This window comes from Cydia splendana, chromosome Z, assembly GCF_910591565.1.
Source record: "Cydia splendana chromosome Z, ilCydSple1.2, whole genome shotgun sequence".
In the NCBI taxonomy this organism is placed as follows: domain Eukaryota; kingdom Metazoa; phylum Arthropoda; class Insecta; order Lepidoptera; family Tortricidae; genus Cydia; species Cydia splendana.
Genome location: NC_085987.1, coordinates 43,663,271 through 43,690,429, shown reverse-complemented (window position 1 = coordinate 43,690,429; position 27,159 = coordinate 43,663,271). Strand labels below are relative to the sequence as shown.

The 27,159-nt window shown below is 38.9% G+C and overlaps 1 protein-coding gene and 2 long non-coding RNA genes across 3 annotated transcripts in view; 1 reads left to right on the top strand and 2 right to left on the bottom strand.

Annotated features, from left to right (window-relative positions):
• The window catches only part of LOC134804167 (uncharacterized), a 194,915-nt gene that overhangs the window by 60,364 nt on the left and 107,392 nt on the right, over positions 1-27,159 (bottom strand). The gene's annotated exons all lie outside the window — the stretch shown is intronic.
• LOC134804157 (uncharacterized) overlaps positions 1-27,159 on the top strand; it is a 460,972-nt gene that overhangs the window by 424,610 nt on the left and 9,203 nt on the right. The gene's annotated exons all lie outside the window — the stretch shown is intronic.
• LOC134804128 (uncharacterized) lies at positions 1,041-8,915 on the bottom strand. Its single transcript, XM_063777071.1, has 5 exons — positions 8,833-8,915; positions 7,099-7,178; positions 4,991-5,216; positions 3,860-3,980; positions 1,041-2,215 (listed from the first exon to the last, which is right to left on the bottom strand). The coding sequence occupies exons 1-5, from the start codon at positions 8,899-8,901 to the stop codon at positions 2,031-2,033; spliced, it is 681 nt and encodes a 226-aa protein (XP_063633141.1). The 5' UTR covers positions 8,902-8,915; the 3' UTR covers positions 1,041-2,030.

The window sequence follows — 27,159 nt, the reverse complement described above, 5'->3', positions numbered from 1 at the left end:
GCAGACAATAAAATATGACATTGATGCATCAAGGCGGTTTATTAACAAGGGCCTAACGGTAAACGCTAAAATCGAAATTTAGTTATCTGCCTCTTTATCGCTCGAATATGCAAGAGTGATAGAGAGACTAGATAACGAAATTTCGATTTTCTTGTCTCGCGGTAGGCCATGTGATTGACGTGACGTGTGATGTGTCAATGTGGTTTGTTTACTGTATGTGCCACAAAGGTGCCACCTACGCAGAGCTTTGCCTAATATTCCCTATTGAAATATGTGACTGGTACTTCGAGCAACACGGAAGGGAGGCGGCATTCGCACTATTTCCCCTCCGCCTAGGTACAAGATCAACTGATCTAGCGCGGGTAATAAAACTAGTTGCGCTCGGATTTTTCACTAGACCGAGTCCAGACGCGCGCGTGAACACAGCAGCAGAAAAATGCCTAATTGCTCGGTTTTTTGTTGTAAAAAGAGGTCGGGGACATCAAATTTACAAAAAGGTGTTACATTTCACATGTAATATTTTTTTTACATATCATACGTTTTTGTGTTGTGTTTAATTACATTTAAACACAATTATTATATTTTAGTCTCATGTAATTGTTGGATTTATCGATTTTGCTCGCCCAGTACAAATTGCGGATCGGTCGAGCGACAAATCCGACTTCTCATCTGTCAGAATACAATAAAATACTCCGACGAAAATGTGTTAGTGTGCGTGTTGTGACACTTGTGACTCGTCCGTACACAAAAAGAGATCGAGGTTTGCAAGATTTGTCTTTGACGTGTGTCATTTTCTATGTATTTGTGTCGTCATTACAGATTGGATTTTGTATGTAAGTGTGTGAGAAGTGCGACTGTGTGCACCTTTCCCCCCGCAAAAAATGGTAGAAAGATTTGTACGGTAAGATATCGCTTGGGCCCCTCCCTTCCGACGTGTCGGAAGCCGGTGTTGCTCGAAGGACTGGTATTACAACTCTACATAATTTTCGCCAGTAGCAGTAAATGACGGTGTGACGTTCTGTTTTCAAATTACCTCCGGACGAATTTCAAATTCTGATTCTATTTTATTTAGATTTGACAAAAAGTCATATCGCAATATAGTCATCCACCGAATATTAAGCATAATGTCATTATATTAGGGCTTATTTTACATTGAGACAATAGGTATCCTTAACTTTTTGCGGTAAGTTTAAAACTTTTTGTGAGTTAATAAGAAAGCAGAACAGCAGTATCACCTACGCGTGTTACCGCCGATACCCGATGTATCTTTCTAAAATCCGAAGTTCATTCTGAGAGTTAACGGAATGTACAATATTTTCAAGATGAACCAGTGAGAGAGTTAAGAAAGGTAATCAGATACTTAATAACATAACACGGGCACTGGACAGTGGCCCATAACAGACATCCAACCATTGAAAGTAAATCAAGTTGCCTTTAGAATATTTTTCATAAACACTTACATCCATGCGTTGCGATATTATCTAATGAGCGTAACAACAATGTGTTAATTGTAATCGGAATTGCAGATGAACAAATTTCAACTCAAGGCACCGGGAAGATGTTAGAATTTAATGTATAAATAAATATACGGTGTGAAGTTAATAATTGTATAAAGCTTTTGATAAAGACAAAGATAAGTTAGAGTACAAATAAACAGATTATCTATCTATCTATCTACAGATGTAGTGTATACTTATTTTCCTTAGTATTTTCACGAATATGCACGGAAACATCTTGCTATTTCAGTCAGTCTCGGTACAAAAAGTACTGACGTTGACTGAAGTAGCATGACAAATACGAACGTTTCCGAGGAAATACGAAGGAAAACAACTATGCACGACATCTGTATGATCAAAGGCGCCTTTCAAAGATTGCTTCAATTGGAGGAATCGCAACAACCGCCCTGACCGGGTGGCCTACAAGTTATGGCATTATCCGAGAAAGCCGAAGACGCCTGGACTTCGTCACTTTCCTGACATTATATTTCATGCCTGACAAACTAGTGTGGCTCTAAAAGTTGCTTAAAACCCTTAATCAACGTGTGTGCTCTTCCGGCGACTGCGGGGCAGGTCCGGGGGGCAGGGCGGCGGGGGCTCCGGGCCGCACTTGAAAATGATGGCGGTGACCAGGACCCCGGTGCTGAGGAATGTGGAGATCGTGAAGTTGGTCATGAGGTTGAAGTCCTGGGAGTCCATGTAGACGGTGAAAATGCGAGCTGGAATATAGGTGATATTATGTTAATGGATAACATTCCTTTTCAAAATAATCACAGCACACCTTGAAAACTAATATTTATTACAATTTACAAGTCTATTGTTATTTCTGAATAGCGTATAATGTATGGCATACATTATATGCAAACAGTTATCACCTGCACACACATTATATTACTCAATATTGGTATAGTATCAGGATCGTAAAACCATTCAGTATAACGATGACTAATTATGTTTGTCATTTACCGTGATATTATCTCTTGACTAAGGCAGTATCACGTTGATAGTTGGTCAAACCAATTTGTCAGTCAGTAAGAAGCAGGAAATCTATACTCATCCTTTTCTTTTGGGTGCTAGTACTAGTGTAAGACAAGGATAGTATGATTCTCTCTGTCTATTGACATTAAATGAGACAGTCCTCTGACAAAATAAAGTGTCATTCTATGGAACTTGTTAACTATGTAAACAAACCGCCATATTGAAGTTGTCAAAGAATGATGAATCTACTAGTGACTTTTGTTTACATAGTTAGCAAGTTCCATAGAATGACACATTATATATGCCCTGACAAGATTTTATTTGGCTTTCGCCATGTTGCGGATTTTCGGTGGTACTAATTTATTGTACTGGCAAGGACTCTTTCACAACACATTGATAGTCATTCGAATGTCACCAATGTAAACAAGAAGAAAAGATGTCACAATTATTAACGCTTTTACCCAGGGCCGTCTTAAACTATGCCAGCATAGCATGCCCTTGGGGACATATATAAGAATTTGGGGCCCTTTCGGAAAGTAAAGAAAGCGAATTAAACTATTTCTACTATGATCTTCTATTTATTATGGGTAATCACATATACTGTTACTGTCTGTCCTTCGGGCCCCCTGGAGATGGGGGCCCTGGGTACGGGCCCCGTGTACCCTTATGGTAAAGAAGGTACTGCTTTTACCACCAAAATGCCAAAAAGATTGATAAAGATGCAAAACAAATATATTTTTGAAACAATATATATTTTATTGGATGAAAATGAGAGTTCTTGGAAAACGACACAAGTCTCTATACATAATACTCGGGTCCTTAAAAGTTGAAAAGAATTCTAGTTTCATCATAATTATTAAGAGTCCGATAAACTGAATCGAGACTAGCGTTTTATCCTCGTAAGACCCAGCATATAAAGTTTTCAAATTTTTAATTTGAATCTTATTCTATAAGTAAATTGGAACGAATTTCGTTTGTTTTAAAAAGCAATGAAACAAAAGAAATGCTACTTCATTTGGTTCATGAAAGGTTCAAATTAGATTGCACGATTATGTACATTGTAATGTACATTTTAGTCTCACGAGGTTATACGAGCGTACGCGCGTGTACGACCGAATACGCACAGAAAAATACGCTAGTATAAACCAACCTTAACCAAGCGTGGCTCAATCCGCGATTTCGTCGAGTCCCTACAAGTACATGCGGCCCACACCAACTTTGGTGTCTAGCAGTAGTAGTTGCCGCGCACCGCTACGGAACGGACGCCTGCTCGCGCTTGCACCACCTTGTGGTCATATCTGTCGTAATTACCTAAGACGCGTTTTGCTAGAGAGTGAACCTTCTACCTAGTACTATTATATATTCTGTGCCCTAACTATACTCACCCAAGTTGGTGGCGATGGAGATGACCCAAGTGGTGAGCGACACAGCATCAGCGTTGCCGTCCATTATGATCCCGACGATGTACATAACCTTGGACATGCCGCTCAGAGGAGTGCACAGGGGCTGGAATTTTTACAAATGGCTTTTAAGAGGGGGTAACGCCAGCTGATGGCGCCAGCATAGCTTGCCCTGTCAATCCCTAGAATAGAGATGTTTCCTCTACTTCAAAATAAATTATTTCACACCGTGCACGAAATAAAACACCAGAAAACATAATTATTAGAAAAACATACATAGCAGTTATTTTTAAACACAATTTATATTTTATAAATCGGATTGAAATATAATAATCTTTAATTTATAACCGCAACCTAAGTGCGGTCAAGCGTGGTTCTACTATTATGCAGGTTTCACTGTATTATAAAACAAGTACTCCGTGAACATAATTTTGTACGGAGCACTAAAGACGTCACACGCAATATGATACAGTAATAAACGTAAAATACCATAACTTCGATAACTGATAAGCCGTGAATGTGTGATAAAATGTTAATAGTAGCTTGGAATATATCGAACGATAGAGCAAAGTAAAGTTCTTACATTCAACTTGGAACACAAGGCTGGCTAGGGGCACACCCCGGCATCTCGATGTTTTTAGCTCTATCAAAGGATAGTTTGTTACGCAATAACTTTAGTAAGTTTGTTCGAATTTAAATGATATTGGGCAAACGTACTGTTGAGGGGATTATATTTCATTCATTAAATTATGAGCAGACTCTATAAGGTTATGTTATGAATACACAGTACATATACACAGTACATGATACTTACTAATAGCCCCCGTTTAGCTTATTCTGACAGAATGGTAACTACGGAACCCTACACTGAGCATGGCCCGATATGCTCTTGGCCGATTTTTTAAATAGGGCGCAATATGAGTAACCTCACGAACGGCGATGACTACCGGCGCCGACCAGCGCGGGGTTAGTCCCTTCCCACAGTTACCATCAAGTTTAACGACTAAGAAAAATACTTCCCAGTATTTACCCACCAATTCACTTTGGTGGTAACTAGTGGACCACGCCGCTGCGGTGTATGAGCGAGACACCGTTATACATGTCAGATATACTTACCGTCAGATAAGTAAGTATGGAGCTCGGTAAAATGCCAGTTACGAAGCACACAACGATCGTCCAATACGTGACCGCGGACGCCGTCGTCACAGATCTGTACAGTTTCCTCTTGAACTTCAGGGTGTAGTACAGCAGTATGTAGCTCTGAAGCAGGATGAGGGGGTACTCCAGGTAGGTGATGAGCGAGTAGCTGTTCGTGTAGTTGTACAGCGTCATTGTTGTGTAGCTGTGGACAATAAATAAAAAATATATTATAGGACATGCTTACACAAACTGACTAAGCCTAACAGAAAGCTCAATAAGGCTTGTATTGTGGGTACTCAACTACTCAGACAACGATATAGACTCGAGAACACATTTGTGTTTACCACAGTATAAATGCCCTTACCGGGATTCGAACCCAGGACCATCGGCTTCATAGGCAGGGTCACTAGGTCACTACCCACTAGGCCAGAGCGGTTGTCTTATGCGATCCTAATCCTCTGTATATCTCGTACACTTTGATGCGCATGACAATATCAATAATCCTATTAGCGCGGCAATTACTATGATTGAAATTCGCCAGCCCGGGCAACATAATATCTGAATAATCTACCTAATCTAGCAACTTGGTGAAAATTAATGATGATCTAACAACTTTAAAATCTTTCTAGCTTTGTTACAGCTTTTTGAATTGCTGGTATATAAGTAGCCTAGTATTAATTAGGCCAATCAAATAAGATAAAAAAAAGCGTTGCGAGGAATTAATTCCCAGCAAGCTGGAAATCATTTTAATACCTTCATTTGGTCCTAAATGCGTATAATCTGAGTTTGCTCCATCCCAAGAGGTGTGGATACATTTTGGGGGCCTTGGGTGATACGTTTTACCTTGGACTGACAAAACCACTCGATGTAGAAGGAACCCACCGTCAAAATCAATGTCACTACCAGCAAGGTGGCTGTAAATCAGACACTGGCCAGTAAAAAAAATCGGATTTTAACACGATTTACCAAAAAAAGAACTTCAAAGTTTTAAGGCCATTTTTTACAATGAACTAAGAATTCATATTAAGGTAGTTTTCGAATCCTAAGATGTCAATTTTTATCATGATTAGAGCAAATTTTCCGCGGAGGTACCGTTATTGAACTACAAATTTGAATTTTGAGCAAAGTTAAATATTAATAATATTAAATTATCGCTCTTCGGGAGTGCTAAAGTTACTATAAATATGTATGTACATATATCAAAATCACTACATAAGTGCCTGTGACATTTGAAAGTTCCCTCAGCCCAGCCGTCCTCGAGAAAACTTTCTAGACAAATTGTTATCACTTCTTCGATATTTTTAACTTTGTTAAGGCCCGACAAATGCCTACTACATATTCATTGCCGCCGCGATTCTCTCTCCACATCACGACTCCATACTTGTGATATACCTAAACACTTTAAACTTTTAATTGAATATGTTGCCATAGGTATAGTCGGACGGTTTTAAAATGACGGTATCCATTTGAGACTACCTGACGAAGGAAGGCATTGTTATTTTTTGTTAAGCCAAACCGCTAATAACATCGTACTCGATATAGAACATTTAAAAAAATTAAACATGAAACGTAGACAAACATCTGGGTGACCACGGCTCTTAATTCTAAAAGGTCCTATAGGTATCGAGTACCTGCTATTATAATTCTAACTCTATTCTTTAAGCGGTAAAGTTGTTATCTGTATGGAATCTTTTGTTCTTATTGCTTTTTATTTTGCACACGTAAACCATTCATCGGCAAGTAATTACTAATTTCTCAAGTGGTTTCCGACATTTTAAAACCGTACGACTATACTTGTGGTTGGGCATGAGAATTATCTGTCTTTCGATGATAACTTTTTATGGTGTTGACAAAGAATAGTAAAATTTGGAAAAGATAGTCCTGAACAGATTCCCAAGATCCTTACTAAATTTCATACATTATTGTTAGGTGAATAAAAAGTTATCGTCGAAAAACAGCAAATTCTCATGACACCCCAGTATAGCGTCGTTCCACAGCGCATGGTGACACAGGCAAGCCCGCGCGTTTTAAAGATCCTATTAGTTTTCAATGCACGAATTAAAAACAAGTCAAACAGCACTTACCCTGAAATCTCCATGATCATGGCTTGCAGCATGAGCCCGTCTGCGTTCCTCGCCTGACGCACGTGCTGGATCTGCGGCACCTATAGATAGATAGATAGATATATTATAAATTGCAGGCATGTCAATCTACAAGAATTCATATTATGAATCGTCAAAAACAAGGATGTCACAAGAATATAAGCAATAAAATATTAAATTAAAAATGAAATGATAAGATTTTAAAATAATGTCAAGATAGTATCTCCTGTGGTGGGTCGTCAAAATCTATACATCATTCATAATTTTCATTAATCCACTAACAGAATACAACGGTTTATCCAACAAAAAATCTCAACTTATAAACAAAATAAGAATTTGGATTGACAAATATGTCAATCCAAAATGAATGTGAAACGTAATTCAACAAAAATGAGACGAAACGAGATCACTTTGATCGTCAATTCGGAGTTTAAAAAACATATGGGGCATTATCTATGAAAAGGGACCTTATTGTCGATGGCGCTTACGCCACACAGCGTCGCGCGGCATTGTAATTATATCGGAGCATCGCTAATGGCGTAAGCGCCGTCGACAATAAGGTCCCTTTTCATAGATAACGTCATATATCTACTTTTAACCATTTGGTACTTATTTTGGAATTCGAACACACGATATTCGGCCATTTCAAAAGGGAAACAATTCGACCTTTAACCATTCTGAGACTTAATTGCACTGAGATTTAGTACAAACTAGCGACCCGCCCCGGCATCGCACGGGTTAACAAATTAGGTATACCTAAACCTTTCTCAAGAATCACTCAATTGATAGATAGGTGCAAAACCGCATGGAAATCCGATCAGTACTTTTTTTAATTTATCGCGAACATGCATACATACCTGTTAATTACTCCGAGATACATACAGACAGACGCGGCGGGCGACTTTGTTTCATAAAGTGATTGATACAGCCGACTTTATGATGATCAGGTAGGTATGTACAATGTTACCATAGAGAAATTTCTTATTCACCACACCAGCTCGAAAAGGCTTAATTTGCACTTCAAAAACTGATAGCAAAGTTGCATTTTATTCACATGTGAGGCAAAGTAATCAAATGCAGATTTTGAGTTGTTTTCTTATGTTTGTTATGTTATGTTGACTTTTAAATGATGATTTTGGATGATAAATATTTAATAACACTCATTTAGATTTGATTTGGTTTGATTTTGTTTGTTATTTTACATTTAATATTTGCTTCGGGTTGGTGTGGTGAAAATTTTTGTGTTTCACTTGGGGGCAAATTTTGTTTAAGCACGAGGCTTTGAAACCCTCGCAACGCTCAAGATTCCATTTCCGAACCACTCGCTACGCTCGTGGTTCAATTTTGGAATCTTTCGCTTGCTCGAGTATCAATATTAGTACGAGCGGTTAAACAACAACTTTGCCCCCTTGTAAAACAAATAACTGTTTTCGATGTTCGCTATAGGCCTTTTATTGCGGCGTTCGAGGCGCACCCGTCGGCTGACTCGTCGCCAGCCTGAGGCCCTGTTGGCGGTAGGCCCTTACGGCCTGACCACGACATTGCGCAACTGAGTTCGGCTAAGACGACAACCATAGGTTGGAGCGAAACACAGCGATCGGACCTTTCGTTCCCACCTATGGTTTTCGCCTTAGCCGAAGCCAGTCGCGCAATGTCCTGGCCAGACCAGGCCAGACGTCTGCCTCCGGCTTTAGAGGGCCATTCGTTGGAGCTTACCTTCATGAAGCCGCATGAGAGGATGGTCAGCACGCTGAGCGTGTCCGCCACCCAAGCCGACAGCCCCATTTTCGTCGTTGGACCTGAAAAACAGCGGCTGTTTAGTAACCGGCACAAAGTAAAAAAGTTAACGACATTAAGGGCCAGTTGCACCTACCACATTTGACAGACTGATCAACGTCAGCCGGCGCCCCCCGGCGCTTTACTATGAAACTTTCCATACATAAAAATTTAGCGATCTCTTTAACGATACGAACAGTTTGGTGCAACCGACCCTAAAACACGCACCTAAATCTACGAACCTACCTTGTAAAATCTCCTATATATCGCATATTGATGGTAGAAAGTACAAACACTTGATACAGCTAACATTGTATTCAATCTATATTAGGTACATGCCTAACACATTTAAATTTTGATTTAATCTACCTACATTATAAAGAATTAGTGTCCGACCGAAACATGTTTTTTTGCCGAAACCGAAACCGAAGGTTCGGCTTTGGCCCCAGTTTCGGCCGAAACCGAACCTTTTGTAGACTTGTGAAAATCGTTGAAAATATGTCACAAAACCGCTTTTTAGAGGAGAGGCCAATTCGTACATAATACCTTATTTACGATTTTCGTAGGACCGAAAAGGTTTATACCGGGTTGGACTAAAGCAAAGGGGGTGCAGCACTTAGAAAAAAATTCATCAGAGTGATGTTATTATGACATCTATTTTTCATGATGTTATCCTAGAAAATACGCTAAAATAAGCATCAGCAAGCACCATTTTTGATTTTAGAGATAAGTTATTCCTACAAAACATGCTTATTTTAGCGTATTCTCTACGATAACACAATAAAAAATAGGTGTTACAATGACACAACATTCATCGAAATTTTTACTGTACTAGATTTTCAGGTTCCTAACTTTCGGGTCAAATATCTTGGCCATTTTCGATTTTAGAGCAAAGTTTTTCCTACAAAACATGCTTATTTTAGCGTTTTGATTGATTTTTTTCTAAGTCTTTTACGATTCCTATATATTTTGCACTTTTGGTCAAACAATTTCTGTCTTTTCTGTGCACCCCGAGGGCCGACCGGAAACATGCAAAAATTACAAAATGCAGAGTTGATTTTGAACTGCTCTACATCGAGAACTACTGAATGGATTATTCTAAAATACATACCAAGTGACTGTGAATATCCTCTATATAATGTTCAAAAATAATTAGTCAGAAATATTACAAAATAAGAGAAATAGGTACATCAATTTGAATAACAGTATAATTTACTGTTATGGGAAACTTCTCAAATACATTTTTCTTTTTCACTGAAAACATACCATGTGAGGTATTAAATGAAAGCGATTTATGAGTAACTTACAAATATATAACATACTATACCATTTCCACTATTTGGGCGTTTAAATATATGTATTTGTAATCAGCTGACAAAGCCCTTTCTTTTGATACCCCACATGGTATGTTTTCAGTAAAAAAAAAATAGTATTTAGTAGTCTACTGTAACAGAAATTTATACTGTTGTTCAACTTGGTGTACTTTTCTTATTTTTGGATATATTTGGTTAATTATTTTTAGACATAGTATAGAGAATGTTCACAGTCATTTTGTATACAATTTGGACTAATCCATTCAGCCATTTTAATTTATAGCAGTTCAAATTCAACTATGGGTTGTCAAATTTTTGAAAGGTTTCTAATAATTTGTTAGACCAAGTGGTGAAAGTATTAGACTATGTTATATATTTGTAACCTACTGACTAAGTAAGCACTTTCATTTGGTACCCCACGTGGTATGTTTAAAAGAAAAAAGTTTACAACTTTGTACTGCTGACTTTATGACGTCATATAAACTCATTCCACCACTTTATGAAGCGATAACATGCATTCTGATAATCAGTAGACCATGCTGATTCCAACAATACCACTTGTCGGTATAAACCTTTTTAGTCCTACGAAAGTTGCTATTCTTCAACTTGGCCACCCCACTAGTTATACACATTAAGACTCCGTTGCCCATCCAGTGGCGCCTTAATGAGGGGAATTGTGTTTTATAATAAACCAATTAATTAATAGTATACATAAATGAGTATGTTAATATTGTTGTCCTACTTGTTCCCCAACTTTTGATCTTTATCACATGTTTAGTTTCATAGTACGAAGTACCATTTCGTAAGTTTCGGCCCGGCCGAAAGGTTCGGCCGTTTTTTGGCCGAAACCGAAACTACAACCGAAACATGATTTTTTGGTCGAAACTGGCCGAAACCGAAACCTAACCTTCGGTCGGACACTATAAAGAATACCTACAAGTTATGTAGTGGGGCCACACAGCTGATCTGTAGTACGGCCACACAGTTGATCACAGCTGATCAGCTGTTACCCATAAAATAGACATTTACCCCCTTATTCATAAACGTTTACTAAAGTTGACAAGCCGATAAAAATCGTTTGTCCCTTTCCATCATACCAATACGTCGGAAAGGGACAAACGATTATTATCGGCTTGTCAACTTTAGTAAACGTTTATGAATAAGGGGGTAATTTATAAATATCATTTGCGGCATTCCTAAAAAGCATTCACGCACCATTGTATAATAATTAACATATGAAATAACATATCATATGTTAATTATTATTTATATATATACTTATATAAATAAGCCTTATTGAGCTTACCGTGGGACTAGATTAATCTGTGTAAAGTTGTCCTGTAATATTTATTTAATTATATGATAAAATTCAAGTATATAAGGCAAGGCATGCATTTTTCCAATAAAGCAATCATTCTTTACTCCACTCTTGTGTTGTTATTTATACCCCTGGACGCCTCACACTTGGGCGAGCCTGCCAGTCGGGCTGCTCGAGGCAGCCCCAGCTTAGACGCCGTCCACCGCCACCGCCCAGCCGGCCAGCCACCCAGTCTAAAGTTTGCCCTCACAAAAAACTTTCGTGAGACTCAGACCAGACATATTTCATAAATTTTATTAAAACGGACCACCCACATTTTTTAAATCGTACATTGCTCGACATATTTTGCTTTATTTTCGCTCCATTACTAGAAGCTTCAACAGGTTTCTAAGTTAGATACTTTATATTATAACGGCTCCTAGAGCACTGGCAATAAATCACTACTTTACGTAAAATTTTATATGGTACCTAGGTATGAAAGCACGAAGCGTATGTAGACGATAACATAATATGTAAGTGTAGGTGTGAAATCAATACAACTAGACTAGGGCACACAAAGCATTATATCTCAAACCGTTGCTTTGTGCAATCCAGGACGCCTGAATTTCTATAGGTATTCTCAATTCGCTAATTACTATGATCACTGGAATACATGCATGGAATACTGTCAAAGGAATTTGAATCTTCCACACGGTACACACGTTTCACATTTAAACGGCAGCGCAAATGTTCGCAAGGAACTGACCGGAAGTGTAAATTCAGCCAAACTATTAGCTTAGCTTCCTGCATATGTTTTTGCCTGCTAAGGCAGTCTGTCGAGATGGTCTGATGTTGTGAAGAGGGTGGTCGGCGGCAACATGCAGTGCGTGACCCATATGGCCTACGATCGCACACTGTGGAGACGAAGCATACATGGTCGCGATCCTCAGCAATGAGGGACCGAGGAAGAAGAAGAAGGCAGTCTTAATAATGGATCCGATATAGAACTTTGTTGCTCACCGTAACTTGCTTGCCAAGGGCCACTTCCAACATCTCATCAAATTGTACTGGTAACCATGGTAACTAGAGGGGCTCATTTCTCGAACGATATTAGACTAATATTATTAGTCCACGAACTATTAGACTAATATTGTTCGAGAAATGGGCCCCAGGTTTAACCGGTTAACCCCAGGTTAGTTGAATGGTGCAACTGGCTTTAAGTAGTGCTTGGTGAATGTTGCCTTTTTGAGTTGCAGTCGTAAAATCAAAGTAATGTGCAAACCGAGTTTCTAATCATCAGTGATCGTACATTTTCCAGCGTCTTTGGTGCACGAAGTGTTGTTAACGGAATTGGTATAAATAATTTCAACCCTAATGATTAATTAGCGTTTATTACGTTGATATTAACCTTAATTTACCATTTCAGTTGAAATTATCTATACCAATTCCGTTAACACCACGCGAATCGATTTGGTGCAGCGGAGTGGTGTTAACAAAATTGGTATCAATAATTTCAACCCTAATGATTAATTAGCGTTAATTACGTTAATATTAACCTTAATTTACCATTTCAGTTGAAATTATCTATACCAATTCTGTTAACACCACTCTGCTGCACCAAAAACGCTGGAAAATGTATGATCCCTGCTAATCATGCTGGTAACCATTAAAGGGGCCCACTGATTAACAGTCCGCCGGACGGTATCGGCGTGTCAGTTGTTCGGAACTGTCAAAATTTTGTTCTAACTGACAGGCCGATACAGTCCGGCGGACTGTTAATCAGTGGGCCCCTTTAGAGGTGTGTTGAACTGATACTTAGCACAACTAAATGTTTAAAAACTGTAACCGTTTTATTGACAGATTTTGAATTTTGTTGTTGTTGCTTTTGTACTTGTTAAAAGACCATTAATGGTATATATTGCACAAATTGGATCTAAATATTCTAAATGGAGGTTTAGGTTCAATAATAATGTTTTTGAAAATGCGAAGTACTTTTTTAGATAACAATACGGTTGCCAAGAATTCAATTAGCAATTTGGAGGTTTTTTTCTAGTAACTTCAAGGATTTAAACCCAGATTTCTTGATTTTCAATGGAAAAAATCACTAACAAACGCACCTTCACTAACAAAAAACAAACGGGCCAAGTGCAAATTTTTCTAACAACTCATGATATACCTGTCCTTGACAAACCTGTTGCTAAATCCATTTTACCTTTTAATAAAATTATATATTAAAATCTTTTAATATATAAAAAAATTGTTTTCAAGCTTTTTTTAACTTTATATGTGTGCTCTGCATACAGAAGAATATTATTTTAGACAAACTATATTTTATTACTTTGCTTAGTTTGGGGCTAGGTCGATCTGTGTAAGATTGTCCCCTAATATTTATTTATTAAATATTTTAATTAGCTTTATATAAATGTAGAAAGCCCATCATAAAAATTATAAGCTGAAATAGATATCTATAAGTATGTAAGTATTTTTTTTGTTGATTAAAATGTATCATCTGTTAAAAATTTTCTATAGCTGTAACAAAGCATACGCACTATGATATATTATAAGTCAATAATGCTTATTGAATCAAAATTTAGGTAATTAATAACTCTTACCTTTGAAACTTACAAGAACTAAAACACTGTTACACAAAGACACTGTTACTAAATTTAAGTGAATTTATGTCATAATGATGACTAAAAATTCATTTTATATTAGATAGTTATATATTATTCTATAGAAAAAAAAATCCTGGAGAAGATGTAGTTAAGTGGACTAGGTGTTCAAGACAACCTTAACACACTTTAACTTAAAAAAAATCCTGGAAAAGATGTAGTTAAGTGGACTAGGTGTTCAAGACAACCTTAACACACTTTTATTCGAGCCCTTGTTTTTCAAACTGTGGGTGGGGGTGTCGCATCATGAAAAAGTTTGCAAAACACTGCTCTAAACAATAACTTTTCAGTTCATTCTGAACACCTTTGCTGGCTAAGCAACTTCTGCTACTGACTGTAACCTTCATAATCTTTTAAAGGGCAGTGAATATGCAAAACGAAAATACTATTGAATCTAGTGATGATTTATCTACTTACAATTTAGAACGATAGTTTTCTTGCTCAATTACATACTTACTGAAAATTGTAAATAAAGATTTATATACAAATGTTGCACTGCAATTTGGAACACACATTTGCAATATGTAAGCATGGCAGGTTTTATGAAACAAAACTACTAACCGGCACGATCTACAATTCCGAGATTTAAAAAAATACATTAAAAAAATATACCTAGCCTTAGGCGGCCGGACTCGTCTAGCGCTAGGCTAGTCTATTCTTGAGTAAAAATTGGCAGGGATATACATTATAGTCGACCAATTGATCCCCTCTGCTGCACTTTATATCCACAATCAAGGTCGGGATAATATTTTACAATAACTAAATTACTACAAACAGGGTTACGAACCTGACCAGTCACGAGCTGTGTAGCATGTATTTTACTGTGTACATTCACTTAATTCACCTCAAACAGTCCCGAAGGTACTGCACCAGTTTTTAGAGGCATTATTACTCAGAAATAATATTAATAACTCGAATTATGAGACCCCGATTTCAATCCGTATTGACATTCAAACTGGTTGAAATTTGCAACGAGACTGACTGCTGACTGTGACTTCTAAATCTGACACTTGAACTTGACAAGCTGTATTTTCCTATCAGAAAGCGCAGTCATTATTTCATACACAGATTTCGTAGTATCGTTCCAAAATTGATATTTTGAGATGATTTATTTGCAATCTCCATTAGTCCATGTGTACGGCTATCAAGCAGTGTGGGCTTTTTTTCTATTTTTAATGTTATAGGTTATGACCTCGGTCCTCGCTTTCACTACGGGCGGCCTACAATACTTATTGCTTTGTTTTGTATTTTACATTTTGAATAAGAATAAGAATAAAAACAGAAATTTTATTCTTATTCAAATCGATTTGAATTAGAATTATTCTTGCACTAGTTATTTTAGAATAAAATTAAGGTGAATAAATCATGTGACTCTTATTTTAAATGCGGAATAAAAAGCAGAATAATTATTCTAGAAGTGGGCCTATTCTAACTAAGGTTTTATTCAATTAAAATGTTATTTATAATTAAGTTAATTTTTGTAGTACAATCGGTTATATTTTGTAAGTTGATTTTCACCCTTCTATTTAAAAGTCGGATTGATTTGATATTTGTTACTATAGTTTAGGTATAGTACACATTGAAGAGTTCCGCTATACACTATCTAGTTCTATCATCCGAGCAGGGTGCTTAGCCAACATACCAAACGTTGACCCTCCGTAGAGTTGCGCATAGTCTCTCTCTATCACTCAGATCACTCTTACATATTAGTGCGATAGAGAGACAGATAGCGTTTCGTTGTCGTAGCGCAAACGTTTGGCATGTTGGCTACGCTCCCAATGTGCCTAGCCAAGATGCCAATTTGTTTTTATTTTAATAACCGAATCATTAGGTAAATTTAGCTGTTCTGGGGCCTAGCCAACATGCCAATCGCTTGCGCTCCAACAACGAAGCGCTTTCTGCCTCTATCACTCTTACATATTAGTGCGATAGAGAGACAAAGATAGCGTTTCATTGTCGTAGCGCAAACGTTTGGCGTGTTGGCTACGCTCCCAATGTGCCTAGCCAAGATGCCAATTTTTGTTTTTATTCTTATAACCAAATCATTAGGTAAATTAAGCTGTTCTGGGGGCCTAGACAATATGCCAATCGCTTGGGCTCCAACAACGAAGCGCTTTCTTTCTCTATCACTCTTACATATTAGTGCGATAGAGAGACAAAGATAGCGTTTCGTTGTCGTAGCGCGAACGTTTGGCATGTTGGCTACGCTCCCAATGTGCCTAGCCAAGATGCCAATTTTTGTTTTTAATTTAATAACCAAATCATTAGGACAATCAAGCTGTTTTTAGCGCTTACTGTCTCTATCACTCTTACATATTAGTGCGATATAGAGACAGAGATAGCGTTTCGTTGTCGTAGCGCAAACGATTGGCATATTGGCTACGCACCCAAGGTGCCTAGCCTAGATGACAATTTTTGTTTTTAATTTAATAACCAAATCATTGAGTAAATTTAGCTGTTCTGGGGGCCTAGCCAAGATGCCAATCGCTTGTGCTCCGACAACGCAGGACTTTCTGTCTCTATCACTCTTAGATATTAGTGCGATAGAGAGACAGAGATACCGTTTCGTTCTCGTAGCGCAAACGATTGGCATATTGGCTACGCACCCAAGGTGCCTAGCCAAGATGTCAATTTTTGTTTTTAATTTGATAACCAAATCTTGGCCTAGCCAATATGCCAATCGCTTGCGCTTCAACAACGAAGCACTTTCTGTCTCTATCACTCTTACATATTAGGGGCTGTCCAAAAATTACGTCATCTATTTTTGACGATTTTCGACCCCCCCCCTCCCTAAAATCATCCAAAAATCATGCTTCGAATGACCCCGTTTCCTCCTACGTCATGCTACCATCATCCGATGTCCAGACCCCCCCCCCCCTAATTTGAAATGACGTAATTTGTGAATAGCCCCTTAGTGCGATAGAGAGACAAAGATAGCGTTTCGTTGTCGTAGCGCAAACGTTTGGCATGTTGGATATTACGCTCCCAATGTGCCTAGCCAAGATGACAATTTTTGTTTTTAATTTAATAACCAAATCTTTGGTTACAATTTAGCTGTTCTGGGGGCCTAGCCATTATGCCAATCGTTTGCGCTCCGACAACGAAGCGCTCTCTCTGTCTCTCTATCGTACTAATAAATAAGCGCTTTGTTGTTGGAGCGCAAGCGATTGGCATGTTGGCTAGGCCCCCAGAACAGCTAAATTTACCTAATGATTTGGTTATTAAAATAAAAACAAAAATTGGCATCTTGGCTAGGCACATTGGGAGCGTAGCTAACATGCCAAACGTTCGCGCTACGACAATGAAACGCTATCTTTGTCTCTCTATCGCTCTAATATGAAAGAGTGATAGAGACAGAAAGCGCTTCGTTGTTGGAGCGCAAGCGATTGGCATATTGGCTAGGCCTCCAGAACAACTAAATTTACCTAATGATTTGGTTATTAAAATAAAAACAAGAATTGTCATCTTGGCTAGGCACCTTGGGTTCGTAGCCAATATGCCAATTTTTTGCGCTACGTCAACGGAACGCTACCTCCGTCTCTCTATCGCACTAATATGTAAGAGTGATAGAGACAAAGCGCTTAGACCAGCTAAATTGAACCTAATGATTTGGTTAGTAAATTAAAAATAATACGGTTACTGAAACTATGCGTTATGCGACAGTCAATTTGTAAGATTTTATTCCATAAAATAGGTATAAATTAGACAAGAGACTAATTACTATTACATCTACCTAACTATACGTAATTAGTACCTATACGGTACCCGGACTACATTTTTATTCGTGGAATATTATTTCGATTAAAAATCATGATTATATTTATTTGATTAAGAATAAGTTATTCTCATTCAATTTTTTCTCATACGAATTATTCCCGACCAAAATAATTTGAATATTTTTGACGGGAATAAAATCGAGATGATTTTATTCCTACGAATTCTTATTTAAATAATGATTTTATTCTTGAATGCCCAACACTGCTGTAGTGTAAGTATATAAAATACTTATTGCTAATTATGTAATATTGTTTTTTTTAGTGTCTTTATTATTTCACTGATATTTTTTTTTGCAGTGTGGGTTTAGTCCAAGATTTAAATAAAGATCTTATTACACCTACCAAAATTTTGTAACTGACAAGATGAATGTACGCCACAATACGTGAGAAACGATAGGATATAATCTTTTATTGTGTTGTGTCTCACGTATTACGGCGTCCATCAGAATCTTGTCTGTTACTAAATTCAGAAAGGTGTGTAACAAGCTCTTTACACAATGACGCTACCTAGAGTTAGACCAAGGTGGTTGGGTTGGCATTTGGCGGCGATTTTGATAGTCCTGGCGGTGCAACTGCTATTTTAAAAGTCGAACTTCTATGAAATTATGACGTTTAAATAAAACTTGCAGTCTCAACATTTTCCACCATCATCAAAATCGCTGTTAACTTAGCTTAGTCAAGCTAACAGTTTTTTTCCATGTAAAGTTCCTATGGAATTCAAAAGTACTGCACAAAAATGTGATTCCATAAGTACTCCGTAAACAAATTTTTGTACGGAACACAAACTGTATTTACCAAATAGCGGATTGATATTTTAAAAGATTATAATTCATATTTATTTATCTGAATGAGGGTCCATCATTGGACTGACTAAAATAAAAGAACTTCTCGTAATATCATGGCATGGTTGCAATTAACGATTATGATTATGAATCATAATCATAATTTATGATTGAGAATCCAGAGTGCCAGTAGTGCCAGAAGAACGAAATTCACATTCCTGTCGGGAAGGAGACGATAATAATTCGGAGCGATCCTTTACATTTATAAGAAAAATACGCTTCGTAGTTGTCTTGCGCGATATGACTGCGCGGCGGCGCGCATTGATGACGCGTTGATAACACCTAACAGATGTCACCACTAGTTTTGTGGTTTAATTCAAAGGGTTTAATGGAATTATACTTTTAATCGGCTAACAATATTATAAATATTCGCATCTTTAAATATATTTTCAAAACAATTTAATCAATGATCTAAACACTTAGGTATCAATAAACTAGTTTTCATCACACTCGCTCAGTAAATGTGGAATTGCACGCAGGTTTAGCGGGAGTTATAGAAAAAGCGTTCTCCCTAGGGAGTTATGAAGTTTCTAGCGCCATAATTAACAGTTTTTTGTCTTTATACTTAATTTTTGTATCGCAAGTGTGATGAAAAACATTGTGTGTAACTCGGGGCGTAATAATATTGCAAACTCGAGTCTATAAATCGCTCCGGTAAGCCGTCGCGATTTAACTTACTCTCGTTTGCAATATTCAACTTACGCCCCATGTTGCACAATGTACTATAACTCACATTTATAGACGGGACCAAACGGACGGACGACGGACGATTTGTCCGTCGGGGGGAGTTAATATGTGTTCAAAACGCGAAAGTTTTAAATATACTAAGTTATAAACTAGTTATTTGAAGAAAGACACTAGATCGTGGATATAACTTGTTCCTTCTATTCTTACCATTTTGACCAAGAGATCAAACCCATTAAGTCGCAACATTCTCAACGTACTTATAGTTTTTGAACTATTCTATAATAGAATAGTTTCGATATTCTATAATAGATAATAATTATCTATGATGAATTTAACAGAAGTCAAATGAAGTCAGTTTTACGTACTTGTATTTTCATAATTCCGTTGCTAGGTACCAGCCACTTTCCCTCGGTTAATTTCAATTTCAAATCTTCATAATATTGATAATATTTCGTTGAACAATAGGGGATATTACTGCAATGTTCTGCCGCCAGAGTGCAGCACTACCGACTCAGTAAATTCATAGACTAACTTATACATACTGTGCCTTAAACTGTTTTTTGACAAGTTTTCACAGACAATAAAATATGACATTGATGCATCAAGGCGGTTTGTTAACAAGGGCCTACCGGTAAACGCGAAAATCGAAATTTAGTTATCTGCCTCTTTATCGCTCGAATATGCAAGAGTGATAGAGAGATTAGATAACGAAATTTCGATTTTCTTGTTTCGCGGTAGGCCATCTGTCAATGTGGTTTGTTTACTGTATGTGCCACAAAGGTACCACCTACGCAGAGCTTTGCCTAATATTCCCTATTTCTAGCAGGTGATAGCTCGTCTAGCAAACTCTGATAGGTACGACTACGTTTGTAAAAACCAATAGACTGTGGATTTGTAGAAGCTGAAGATGAATTTCATAATTTAAAACTTTCAATAGCCCCACTTTTTATTTAGCCTCCTTTTTTAGCTACCGTGGCGGTGTAGTGCTTCTGCTATGTTCGCCGAGAACAGAGTAGATGACTTTTACGCTATAAGTATTTAATGCGCAAAAGGGAGGCTTGTCGCTGTCGGGAGAGTTAGCGAATCGGCAAACAGAGGGCCTATCGCGAACCACATTCGACGTGTTGCCTCTCTGTCGTACTTGTAATTTCGTAAATAGTACTACGGCTACTACGGACCATTTTTTCACGGGTTCGGATCGGATTCGGATCGGACGTAGTGCGAAACCGCTCTAATGAAAAGTGTTAGAGTTAGACCAAGAAAAGTCTGCAGCAATCTTGATAGCCCACGCAGTTCAGGTGTTATTTATACGTCATAATTTCATTGAAGTTTGATGTAATGACACTTTTTCAATTTCCAAAGAATAATAATAATAGAATTGCGGAGCCATCGCGGCGTGCCGTGTTGCACGAGTCAAGTTTCCGGACTCTGAACGTGCACCTAGGACCGCCGGAGGTGCCCCCGCATGGCAAATACGGATCGAGCGACGTATCAGCTCTTTTAGGACTCTTATCGCAAAGCTGATCTGCTTCAGGGGGGCAACAATCGCCCCCGAGTAATGCGCTTTGTAAACCAGGCATTCGTGGGGACGGATATCAGGCCCCGCGACTACATGGCCAACGTTACGGAGCGCATCGACTTTCTAAAGCAGAAAGTCTATGCATGGGCAAACCGTATTCGCCGCTACAGAGAGCGTGTGGACCGATTCCAGCAGAATCGTCTTTTCCAGAGTGACCAAAGGAAGATGTACCGAAAGTGGGAGGAAACCAACCTTCGTGCATCCGACTCGCAGCCACCGGATGCTACTGTCATGAATGACTTCTGGCGTAGCATCTGGTCGGTGCCTGTCGGACACACCGAGGGGAGTTGGATGAGTGTTGTCGAGCGTGAGTGCGAGTCCATTGAACCTATGGGGGCAGTCACCATCAGCCCCGATGACGTAAGTTGTGCCATCCGCACGGCCCAGAACTGGAAAAGTCCTGGGCCGGATGGATTGCACAACTTCTGGCTAAAATGGTTCCGATGCTCGCACTCCTACTTAGCAGCACAATTTCAACAAGCCCTCGAACTTGGTTCGCTCCCACCTTCCTTAACAACTGGTGTCACCTTCCTGCTCTATAAGTCCGGTAGTACCACGGAAGCGAAGAACTACAGACCCATCACATGCTTGCCTACACTCTACAAGCTCCTTACATCCATTTTGAGAGCAAAAATCAACGCGCATATTGTCGCAAACAATATTTTGGCCTCTGCTCAAAATGGATGTAGGGTTGGGTCCCGTGGTACTAAAGAGCTCCTCCTCATAGACATGACCATCTGCCAACAAATCCGGCGGACCAAGGGGGCCCTCTCAGCCGCTTGGATTGACTACAAGAAGGCCTATGATTCGGTGCCTCATTCATGGCTGGGGAGGGTCTTAGAGCTGTACAAAGTTGATGCAGCTTTGAGAGCCTTCCTAAGCGCGTGTATGGGGCAGTGGACCACAGTCCTTCGTCAACCAGGAGGCGGGGATGACCGACCTGGCCCACAGGATTTTATAAGGATTGAGCGAGGAATATTTCAGGGCGACAGTCTGAGTCCGCTATGGTTCTGCCTAGCTCTGAATCCCCTCAGCACCCTGCTGAAGGATTTGGGACTAGGTTGCCGGCTTCGGAGAGAGGGTGAAGTTATTTCTCACCTTCTGTACATGGATGACCTCAAATTATTTGCATCAAATACCCAAGGCTTGTTGGAGCTACTGAAAACCACCGAAGTCTTCAGTAGTGCCATCAACATGGAGTTTGGTGTCGATAAATGTGCGGTTATGCATGTACAGCGGGGGAAGGTTGTAAATTCAACAAATTTACAACTTTCTGAGACAATGTCTTTCAGGTCTATCTCTGAATCAGAGACCTATAAATACCTTGGTATGTCACAGTCGTTGGGTATTGAGGACGAGGGTATTAGACGGTCGGTGAAGGAGCGCTTTTTCAGTCGGCTCACAAAAGTCCTTAACAGTCTTTTGTCAGGAGGCAACAAAGTGCGCGCCTTCAACGCCTGGGTAATGCCTCTTCTCACATACTCCTTTGGCATACTAAGGTGGACTCAGACCGAGCTGGACGCCCTGGATCGGAGGGTCCGATCACTGCTCACCACACATCGCATGCTACACCCACGCTCGTCAGTTATGAGATTGTACATTCCACGGAAGTGTGGAGGCCGAGGCTTCCTAAACGCCAAGGATCTCCACAACCGCGAGGTGTACAATCTCAGGAATTATTTCCTTAACAACGAGTGTGGGATGCATCGTGATGTGGTGGCAGTAGACAGGAACCTCACGCCGCTCTCCTTGGCAAACGAGAACTGGCGCAAACCTGTGGTACTAAGTACTGCGGATCGCAAGGCGGCATGGGAGAGTAAGGCGCTACACGGGCGGTTCTACAAGGCCCTCACGGGACCCGATGTGGACCTGCTCGCGTCGGTGAACTGGTTACGATTCGGGGACCTCTTCGGAGAAACCGAGGGTTTTGCCTGTGCAATTGCGGACGAAGTGATGATGACGAACAACTATCGGAAATATATCCTGAAGGACGGTACGGTCGACATTTGTCGGGCATGCCGCCGTCCCGGAGAGTCACTCAGGCATATCATTTCCGGTTGTTCTCATCTTGCTAACGGTGAGTACTTGCACAGACATAATCTCGTAGCCAGGATTATTCACCAGCAACTTGCTCTTCTATACGGCCTTGTGGACCGCGAAGTACCGTACTACAAGTACTTACCTGCGCCTGTTCTCGAGAATGGTCGTGCCACGCTCTATTGGGATCGATCTATCATCACTGACAGGACTATTGTCGCCAATAAGCCTGACATCGTGCTGATAGACCGATCGCAGCGCCGGGTCGTGCTCGCCGACGTCACCATCCCCCATGATGAGAATCTCGTGAAGGCCGAGAAGGACAAGTCCAGCAAGTACCTAGACTTAGCTCATGAGATTACCGCCATGTGGGATGTTGACTCGACGATCATTGTTCCGATAGTCGTGTCAGCGAACGGTCTCATAGCGAAGAGTCTCGACCAACACCTAGAGAGACTCTCGCTGGGTGGTTGGATCAAGGGTCAGATGCAGAAGGCGGTAATTTTGGACACGGCGCGTATAGTACGTCGGTTCCTCACTCTGCGGCCCTGACCACCGGCAGCTTGGGCCCTGCCCCGCTGCCGGCGGCACCCTAGGTTAGGTTTTTTTATAATGTGATTATATGTATTTTTTATTGTTTTGTAAGTGTTTTTATATTTTACTTTTATATTCATATTATAAAAATACCTAACTTAAGACGAAAAATAAATAAAGAGATAATAATAGAATTAAAGTAAATACCTAAAGTCTTAAATCGTTAATATCTTTTTACGGAAAAATGCTCCGTTCAAACTTTCTTCACCGGACATAATATTCATATAACGTACCTATTGCAACAATATATGAAATTACAAAATAATATCCCAGCAGAAATACCAATATTAATAAAATATAATTTTTTGGCGTGTCTTGGACTGGAAAATTGCTCCGTCTAATTTTTTCACTGGAATGCCATTTTATTGCAGTTTTATACCTACAAAATGAAAATCTAAAAAAATTACCATGTAACTGTACTATTTTCAGAAATTGCCTTTTTACTCGCTGTGGAAAATTTCTCTATCCATTTTATTTACTGAATTAAGTTCACATTTGTCTTTCTATTCAACTATAAAAACATCCAAAAATAAAACGAGCGTATTAAAAACTAAACATATCGGGAGCAGTGTGTAGGGAGCGGGGTGTAGAAGGTATGATATTTCTTTTGGATATTTTGGATTTAAGTGTATAGGTGACTACTTAGTACATATTTAAAAATAAATCAGGCTGAGAAAATTTCCACTCTCAGTTTTTAATAGTTCTAAAATACTTACATAAATTTGAGTATGAATTTTTTTGTTCTTACCCACTACGCCAAATTATATTCTACGATCATATAAGAAGAAAAAAATGACAGAGTTATTTTCCGATGAAAATGAGTGACAAAAAAAGGAATAATCATAAAAAAATATTCTCATGTTTGACAAAAGTTTTAGAGTTTTTTCTAGTATTACATACTGATACAAATAACTTATTTGGTAAAATCATTTTGAACGGAGGAATTACTCAGTTCAATGTATAAACAGATTTGTATTTTTACGTATACATACCTAACTTAGGAGTGTTTTTTTTTGGATATTTATATACAGTTTCGGCTCAAACTATACAATAACCAAGCAAAATTTCATCGACTGAGAAATTAGTGCATGGGTCTCCATACAACAACTTGCTTCATTTACTACACTAAATATCGGATATTGGATGGAAGTATAGTACATTGTGCAACGTGGGGGGTAAGCGAGAGTTAAAGACTCGAGTTTACAATATGCTTACCCCCGGAGTTATACACAATGTTTTTCATCACACTTGCGAAGAAAAAACTAAATAATTCTTAAATACGGTGACATTTCAAACATTCGTCCGCCATATTGTCTTGTTTTGGCAGGTTAGGATTCGAAGGCACAGACCCACCCGGATTCAGCCATAATCGAAAATAGTGTAAAAAATTATTTAAACGTCTATTAAATTAATCAAATTAAATATTTTTAAACATACCTACACATAAAAAATAATTTATAAACGTCAGTATTTTCAATGTAAAACTCATTTAAAACTACTTTTTTCGTATAAATTAGTGACATAATTAAAAAAAAAAAGCCATTTTTTTTCAGAATCTATAACTCCCGCGGGAACAATATATATAGGCCTTTGTCCTTCAGTACACCTGCATGAAATACGATCTTTTTCCAGCAAGTGTGATGAAAAAATGTATAACGTATTTGCTTCTTGTTTTCTGTAAAAGGATTTTACCTGTAATAATTCAATTACAGTGCATCTCATGTACATTGTACACGTGTGCCGTGTGCTATTCGCATCGGCCCAGTGGAACGCAAAACGCATGTAACCGATTTACAACATCAAAGTGGCCCTGTAAGTGCTCTGCTAACGAAGTTTGGTACGGAGCACTAAAAACTAGTGGCTCTGTGAGCTGTAGACCTCGTGATAAGATTGATAAGCTTGAACCATGTAAAATCAAAAAAATACTTGCTTCGTTGAGCCATTAAGTCATCATCACAGCGTACTCACAATGGTTATATAAGACTTAACTACATATGTAACTAGTTAACTTATATAAGGTCTATATCATTTGAATACAACATATTATTAATCCCTCCACGGCGGTCGGCAGGAGCGGCTGCTGAGCACGCTCGGCGCTGAGCGGGTATTTATTCGTCCCCCTCGCTGTCGAGACTTCAGGCTGCTGGTGCGCTGAGGTGTAAGTCCTTCCTCCGGGAGCTGGGTCGTTACCTGCTTGGGCCTTGACCCCCCGCTCCGGGTTTCTCCTGATCCAAAGGCTGTCCATCGCAATCCAACGCGGGAACGCAGCGAGCGTGATGGGCACCTTTGCGTCGGGGGCAGCTCGGGACTCGGGACGGGTTTCAGTACAGTTTATTTTATACATATTATTTAGTTTTTAATTTTAATTTTTGACTGTGTTTTTAAAATAATATATGTTGTATTATTTATTTATTTAAACTTTATTGCACAAAAGAAAACATAACGTACAATAGGCGGACCTAAGCAAAGCAGGCCAAAAAGCATTCTCTACCGGTCACCCTTAGATTATGTGCTTGTAATATTTAAACAATAAAATAACTCTTTTTCTTATTGAAAAGCACTTGAAGGTCTATTTTAGATTTATTTATTATTACGGAAGGTGTATGAAGTCGACTTTACAGGGCCGACTATACATTGTACAATGTACAGGTATACATACCTACAATTAATAAGTTTTAGACCCGAACGCGTCTTTCCGTAGGTACGCGAAAACGGCGCCATCTATGTCAGCGTCACATGCAGTTCCGAGTAAGGGCTTGGTTCTTCTAAACTAAAATATTAAACATATCCATGTACAAATTACATGTAGTTGCAGAGATAATCAGTAATTTATTGCTTTCATAGGTAGGGCAAACCTTGGCTATTCGGTGATAGTCGGTTTATTGTCTTTTAGCCCTTCGAGTGGCATTGTCCTCCTCGAGGTCTCTACGGTAAGTGGCGGTGGCCGCGAGACGGACAGACATAAGAAGCCGGTTGAGTGGCGCAGCCATTTTGGAAAAATATACGTCAAGTGGCGGGGCCTCAACGGGTGATCATCGCGAATTTGGCGCGTGTTAGAAATATGACCGTTTCCCAAAAAATATCTATGAATGATATATACAAACTATATATCACTGAATTCAGCATAAAATGGGTTATTTGATTGTATACCAATGAATTCTATTCTATTTATGTGAATTATGCTACACTTGTTCTAATCTCATATTACCAATTTTATTCTACTTTCATGTAAAAATACGTACAGTTACGAAATAAAACAATTGATTGTAGAAAAAGCAGTCTTTATGACAAAACAATACATTTAACACGATTCACACAGTTTATTTCACTTTTTATCAGTGCGTATTCCGTTTGAATGTTCGCGGCTCGACGACGGTCGGCGCGTAATGGGCGAGGTGGGCAGGAACATCACGTCATTTCTAACAAACTTTGTTTTACGCGGGAATTCGACCGTTAGGGAATACCATCCT

Coding starts and splice junctions, on each gene's coding strand:
- LOC134804128 (XM_063777071.1), bottom strand. CDS start 8,901: ATGGGGCTGTCGGCTTGGGTGGCGGACACGCTCAGCGTGCTGACCATC. Junction 7,179..8,832: donor TCTCATGCGGCTTCATGAAG/GTAAGCTCCAAC, acceptor ATCTATCTATAG/GTGCCGCAGATCCAGCACGT. Junction 3,981..4,990: donor CCATACTTACTTATCTGACG/GTAAGTATATCT, acceptor TAAAAATTCCAG/CCCCTGTGCACTCCTCTGAG.